The sequence below is a fragment of the Aptenodytes forsteri genome, unplaced genomic scaffold (assembly GCF_000699145.1).
Source record: "Aptenodytes forsteri isolate BGI_AS27 unplaced genomic scaffold, ASM69914v1 Scaffold154, whole genome shotgun sequence".
NCBI lineage: Eukaryota > Metazoa > Chordata > Aves > Sphenisciformes > Spheniscidae > Aptenodytes > Aptenodytes forsteri.
Window position 1 is genome coordinate 642,505 of NW_008794083.1, and position 6,667 is coordinate 649,171.

General features: G+C 40.7%; 1 protein-coding gene across 1 annotated transcript; it reads left to right on the forward strand.

Annotated features, from left to right (window-relative positions):
- Positions 1 to 369: 369 nt before the first annotated feature.
- On the forward strand, positions 370 to 4,396 carry AAED1 (AhpC/TSA antioxidant enzyme domain containing 1). The gene is made up of 5 exons (XM_009273002.2): positions 370 to 536; positions 2,073 to 2,126; positions 2,557 to 2,662; positions 2,907 to 3,038; positions 3,674 to 4,396. The coding sequence occupies exons 1-5, from the start codon at positions 459 to 461 to the stop codon at positions 3,799 to 3,801; spliced, it is 498 nt and encodes a 165-aa protein (XP_009271277.1). The 5' UTR covers positions 370 to 458; the 3' UTR covers positions 3,802 to 4,396.
- Positions 4,397 to 6,667: the final 2,271 nt, after the last annotated feature.

Consider the following 6,667-nt stretch of genomic DNA (forward strand, 5'->3'; position numbering starts at 1 on the left):
GCCCCAACTTGGCTCTGAAAGGGGCGGGGGAGGGGGAGCGGGGAGTTCACACAAGCTAGGCTGGAGCAGGGAGAGAAGAAAATACAAAGCAGATCGGTTCTGCTTCTAAGAACCCCCGTTCTTTAGTAAAATTATACAGTAATTACCTGAAAGGAAATAATTCTTCACCCGTCTGTTTAGGGAAACAAGTACTGTGTTCCCTGATTTCCCAGCTGGCAAGCCAGCTCTCACATTCTTAAAATATCCAGAGATAAAAATATTAGCAAGGCCCCAAGCCCGGTGTCCTTGTTCAGGCTTGGATTAAACCAGGATCCTAATCCAAGTTTGGTGACTGCAAAGAACTTTGATCTTTCCTGTTCCCAGTTCCTGATCACCTCCAAAATGGTTTGTGCCCGAAGTCAGAATCTGATGCTTCATTGCTATGCAATTATGTCTGTTTCTGACATGTCCAACTGGCTATGTTGCAGAATTTTTTATGTTACACCTGTAAGGAGTATGTAGAAGACCTGGCAAAAGTCCCCAAGGCGTTTTTACAAGTAAGTACTCTGCCCTTAATATGTACACGGGGTTGCTGTAGTCGAGCAGATTTGTTATGTCCCGCTGCAGGCTTGTGTGAGGCTTAAACCTTCTAGGAATCAAAAAAAAAGCTAAGAAGAAAGTTAGCACTTTCATTGTTTGCCACAACAGCCATGATGTATCTGCCCAGGAGACACAGGAAAGGATTTATTGCACTACATGCTCTGTTGCAGCAGCATTATTTCTCCCTGCCCTATTAGCTTGGTGCTGTTTTTTCTGCTCTGTTCTGAACAGACAACATCTGACAGGCATTTCTTTTGGTATTAGTAGTGGCCTGGGCAGCTGTCTTCTCCTGACCACTGACTAACTACTGCCCTTTCCGTTATGCCGGTACGGCTGACTGATGGTTGCGCATGGAACAAGATCAGAAAATTGATCTAGATTAAAAATAGTCTCTTTTTTCATGGTTATTTGTAAGCTGCATCAGTTGTGTGACCTGTTCTCCAGGCAGCTGCACAAACAGGAGTGACATAGTGAGAGAAAGGAGAAATGGAGTGGGCAGGGGTTGCTATGGACGGGTATTTGTTGGGTGGTAGGAGATACCAGGAAAGACAATGATCCCCCTGCTAAATGTGGAAGGTCAATCTGACTCTTCCAGGCTGCTGATTAAAATTCTGTCATATTTTATTCCTAACAGCAGCATAGCCGATGACAGAGACTCAGCTCCTTGCTGACAGCAAGCCTTAGATGGACTAGGAAGTTGGGGATGAAAAGGGGCAATTTCTTTGGCAGCTCTCCTTCTCAGGACATATTTTTCTAAACTGCTCAATCAGTGTTACTCAGAATGACATTTTCTTAATTTGGCTGCTCAAATAAATGTATCCAGAGAATCAAAACCATCCATGCTTTTCTTAGTGCAAGTATTCTGTTTTGTAGGAGGGCTTCTTTTCATAACAAGCAAAATGATTGTATATGGGAAAGGCAAGTATTACACCCTAATATTAAAACAACCTTATATTTTATTAACTGTTTTACTGGCGTCTAAATGAACTTAAGTTTTGGCCTCTATTTTAAGACTCAGGCCTAATGTTGCACCTGCAAAAGACAGCAGTACATGCGGATGCCAGTTATATTTATTAATGAGCGTCTGTATATTCGAATCACAGACATACTTGTATGTACACCAATATTTGCATGCTGCTTCTTTAGATGCAGGTGCAACTGAGTGGAAATCTTGAATTTCCAAAATCATAGCAGGTTGCAATCAATTGAAAAGATGAAGCTACTAGTGCTACAGAAAACTTAAAATTTACACATTTGTAACTTAAAAGTTACCTTTAAAAATATTTTTTCACTTAATAAATTTATGTAGCTGCTAACTGTGGGTGATAGACAAAGGTGCAGGCTCCAAACATGTAAGTGATGTTAATTTCAAATAATTTTAACTCAGTGTACTGCGATCCTTAACTCAGGACACCAGATTCTGCTAATGCTTTGCAGCCATGCAGAAACACCGAATTCCTCTTTACAGTTTCAATACCCATGTTCTGTTCTAGGAAGCAAATGTGAGGCTTGTAGTTATTGGACAGTCATCTTACCATCACATCAAGGTAAATAAAGTAGTCATTAAATACATTGTACCCTCTATTGTGTCATAACGGTCTGCCTCGAGGGATTTCGCTCTGGGTGAAAAGATGGTCATTTGCAACCACAGAAAAAGAGGACAGTACTCTTTTTCATGAAGCAATTCTAATAGTAGTACATGAATAAACCAAGTAACTTAAACTTTCAGTTTAAAAACCAGTGGGGCTTGCTAAGGATTTTTTCTTGATTTCACTGGAAGCTTTGCTTTAGTAAAAGTTTCGGGGCTAAGTATTTTTGGCCCTTAATTTAACATGACAAATCCACAGGTTTCCAAATCGGGGTGGGGGTGGGGGGAAGGTGGCAGGGTGTCAGTATTTTTTCCACTGTCAGTAGATCCTAACTAATTACTGTCTTAACCTTAAAAATATTACTTTTTTGTATGCATATATTTTGCAGCCCTTTTGCAGTTTAACTGGGTATACGCATGAAATGTATGTAGATCCACAAAGGGAAATTTATAAAACGCTTGGCATGAAAAGAGGTGAAGGTAATAATGTATCAGGTAAGAGTAATTTTCTCACCTTGTTTGGACTTACACAGAACAAAACAAGAACGCTCTGATAAAATAGTATGATCACAGTGTAAATAGGAAGGGAGTTGCCCACTAGACCGTCTCTTGTAGGCTATATTTTGTCAAAACACTGGTAATCAGGAAACTAAACTATTCATAGCAGCTGTTCAATTTTGTTGTTCTCCTTATATACTTTTGTATTTCTAGATAACAAGTATTTTGCCATTTTGTTTAGTGCGGAGCCCTCATGTGAAGTCAAATACGCTACTGGGAAGCATTAGGAGTACATGGAGAGCAATGACTGGCCCGGCTTTTGATTTTCAAGGAGACCCCGCTCAGCAGGGAGGAGCTTTGATTTTAGGCCCAGGTGAGCTTCTTTGTTTTGTGTGAAAGTTACAGTCTTCTCCTTCAGCCGTTTGCTTTAACGCTACGATCTCGGCTGCTGTCTTTGTGGATCCCAAGGGGACAGTCTTGTGTTGAACTGTGTGATTTTGCTGGCTGAAGGAACCTGTGGAAGTGTTATTGTGTAGTCCCACCTCCCACGGAGGTGGCACAAAGCTGATCACAGTCCTGCAGAAATCGATAGGAGTGCTGATGGAACAACTGCCTCGAAGTTTGGAGGGGTTTTTTTTGACATCGTGGTGTTCACTGACATTCTGTTTTCACATTTGATTCTAGGCATTTCATGTGGTTTTAGTAGAAGAATAATGTGTGAAGGGGGGGCTGCAATATGACAAAGTCATCTCTTCAGATCATTAGGAAACATCACGCTGCAGCAGATTTAATTCAGTTAGATGCCTCAATGTTCCTTGCTTCTGTAACTTAATTAAAAAAAAAATCTTTGTCATTGTTTAAAATAGAGTATATTGTGCAATCTAAAGAGCTAGTACACATTTGTACAAGAACTAGTAGGAAATCAGAATGCTTCTTTGATTCACTTATGTCTTTGAATAAATAAGTATTTTATTCAACTATTTACATGTTATTCTCATTCCATTCCAGGCAATGAAGTTCATTTTTTGCACCTTGATAAAAACAGGCTGGATCATGTTCCCATTAACACAGTTTTGCAGCTGGCAGGTGTTAAAACAGTAAATTTCACAAACAAACCTCAGATTATTCACATATGACACTGACACAATATATGATTTAATTTGTGCTCTACAAGAACAATTCTCCAGTGAATTCCTACCAGCATCGGTACTCTTGTGTCTTTATGGGACATGTGAAACCTTATCGAGAAAATCGGAGCACAGAAAAAACTACCCGGCACTGAAGATAGACACGAAAGTGCTATTTCCATCGCGTATAAGATAACAAAAACTAAAACACATCTGAGGCTTACAGCAAGAAATCCTGTAGCTTATTATTTCCTCATCAAACAATCTTGCTAATATAGTTTAAAAATCCTTGTTCAAGATGCACTAAACTAAAAAGTCTGTTTTTTCTCAAGAAGAACTTGGGATTGTTGCCTTCACCAGAGCACACTGGCTTTCAATCCAATACTTCTCAATGACGTTTTAAAGCTTCCAGCACCGTGTGACAATCTTGTATTAAAATACTTGAAAAATCACAGTTTCAAACACTGGGACTTAAGCTTATGTATACTTTTGCATTTGGCACTGGCAGACATTATTAAATACATTTTACAGTTTTAAATAAATATTTTAAATACATCATCCATTGTCGGCAATTCTTTTGTGTCATACAAAAAGGTGGGTCTGTAGGACCAGGGAGAGGTGTGTCTTAAACATATTTCTGATCAGATTGTCAGTTTTGGAGTAGGCTGTAGTCAATTGTTTTCCTATGAAGATTTGCAGCAGAATATTCTCCTTTGTATATATGTACTTTCTCTCAGAGCAAGAGGTCTCTGAAAAAATGTCCGTAGTTATTTCTGTCCTAGACAACTGAGCTAAGGACAACAGCATTTTGGTTTGCAGTTCTGTCAGATTTCATATTACCCATTTTTCTAGAAACGTGTATGTTCAGAATCTATTGCTTTCATTAAAGTAGATGTGCCCTCTTTCATCCATGAACCACTTCTTTTTAGCAATTTTAAAATAAGATTGTCCGAGATTTATGGAGGATCACATCCTCCTCTGCAGTTTCTTTGGCCTTCACTGTAAAATGCTTCTATTCATACGTATTGCACCTGCAAATTCTCTCCCCTTTTAAGCTTTAACACTAATGCAATTGTAAAACGGTATTCTGTGAAGAGGTTTGTCCCTGCATCCATTAAGGTCACTGGCAGGCGCAGAGCAAGCTCCGGAGAGCTCTACACCATTAAGAGCATGTGAAATTAAATGCAGCATTCCTTGACGAAAAATAAAAAGCTTGCTTAAGAAACATAATGATATTGAGCAATGTAATTCCACTAAGGCACTATGCCTTAGCACCTTATTAATTACATACGCATTTTGATACGGTGTGTTCAGAAGAAGGATATTAATGTAAAAGTACTGTGTTCAATTCCCTGCTTTGACTAAACAGCACTCGGCACAGGGCTAGAAGTATTCACGTGCAGGCTCTGAACCCGCATGATTTCAGGGCTGGCCAGAGGCTTCCTCAGAGCTTGGCGTAACGGACTGGGACCTGGAACTGAGGCTCACAGGGGAGTAAAGTCCACTCTTCACGAACCACTGCCCCTACATTCATAAATAAGGAGCTGCCCCTTCCCCCCAGGGCTCCCCCAGCTCACCGGTATTTTTGAGTATGTCTGAAACTCTGGAATGCAGCTGCCTCTGTTACTTAAACCACTGCAGAAAGCAAGCTAGAAAACTGGTCTTATGTCTGTAAAAGAAAGACAAGAAAAACAGGAAAGTTAAATTATTTTCAAAGAGAAAGAATGATAAATTTTCAGTTTATTTGTAGTGCTTCCACTCTGCTTCACTCACCTGATCATCTTTGCCCAGGACACTGACTCTAGTTCCACTTTTGTTTCGCAATCATTTCCCTTTCATGTTCTTGGTGCCTTTGATTTTAAAGGAAGTGTTTGGCTAGCTGTTTTTCTGTTTGTTTTGCTTTCAATAGAATTAAAATAATGTACAGTGGGAATAGTTCTATTGCCGCTAATACAGTAAATAAAACTAAATATAGCTAAAAGAACCGTGGACTGTTAAAAGGGATTGGAATGAATTAAGTTGTAGTTTGACACCTCTGTAGGTTGAAGTCATCCACCCTCACCATTTCAATACTGACAGGAACGATACTACTGCCTCTGTGTTATCCCAGCAAAATCACTTCTTCAGAAAGATTCGCAACGTGCAAAGAAGGAAGAAGACAGAGACGAGGATTTGGTAGAAAAGCAATCCTAATCAGGGCATCAGCCCTGCATTTTGCATCTGGCCACAGCTTTACCGAGTTTGCTGGCGCTCTGCGAGACAGTGATTCCTACGTGCACAACGAATTGGAACAACGATGGCCACACTCATCCATGGGAGAAACGGTTTTAGGAGCGTCAGCAGAATTTTAGGTCTCGGGTGTTTAGAAAAAGTATTTTGAAAAAGTTATGCAGTGAAAGGTGGAAACCAGTGGGAGAGAAACACTGACCTCATGCTCAGCAGATGGTAGAATACTTCAGCAAGGGCTTTTGTCATGGCCAATTAGACAGAGGTGGGGAGGGAGTGGTTTTCAGAAGTTGTTTTAACTACTAGCTTAATTTATTTCAACACCTACTTAAAATAATGGTGTGTTTTAAAGTTATCACTGTGTCTGAGAAGCAGACTCAAACCCAGCTATTTTAACTTTCCAGATAAATCCATCTAATGTTCAGACCAGAAGACGACTGCATGTCCTGAACCGGTTTCAGTTGGCCTTCCACAATGCCGTGTCCCCTCGGGACCCTCTATTGGTATGTGTCGCGACAGGCACGTGGAAGACTGCGACGCCTCAAGAAACGCAGCCGAGAACATTTCCGAAGGCGGCGGCTTTACGCCAGCGCCAGCGCTGCCGGCCCGTCCGCGGGAGCGGACTCAGGCTGCAGCCGGGGCCCTCGCA

Bases quoted from the DNA above. Each gene is read 5' to 3' on its own strand.
- AAED1 (XM_009273002.2), top strand. From the start codon at position 459: ATGTTGCAGAATTTTTTATGTTACACCTGTAAGGAGTATGTAGAAGAC. The intron at 537-2,072 runs GTAAGTACTCTG...GTTCTGTTCTAG, and splicing joins TCCCCAAGGCGTTTTTACAA to GAAGCAAATGTGAGGCTTGT. The intron at 2,127-2,556 runs GTAAATAAAGTA...TATATTTTGCAG, and splicing joins CATCTTACCATCACATCAAG to CCCTTTTGCAGTTTAACTGG.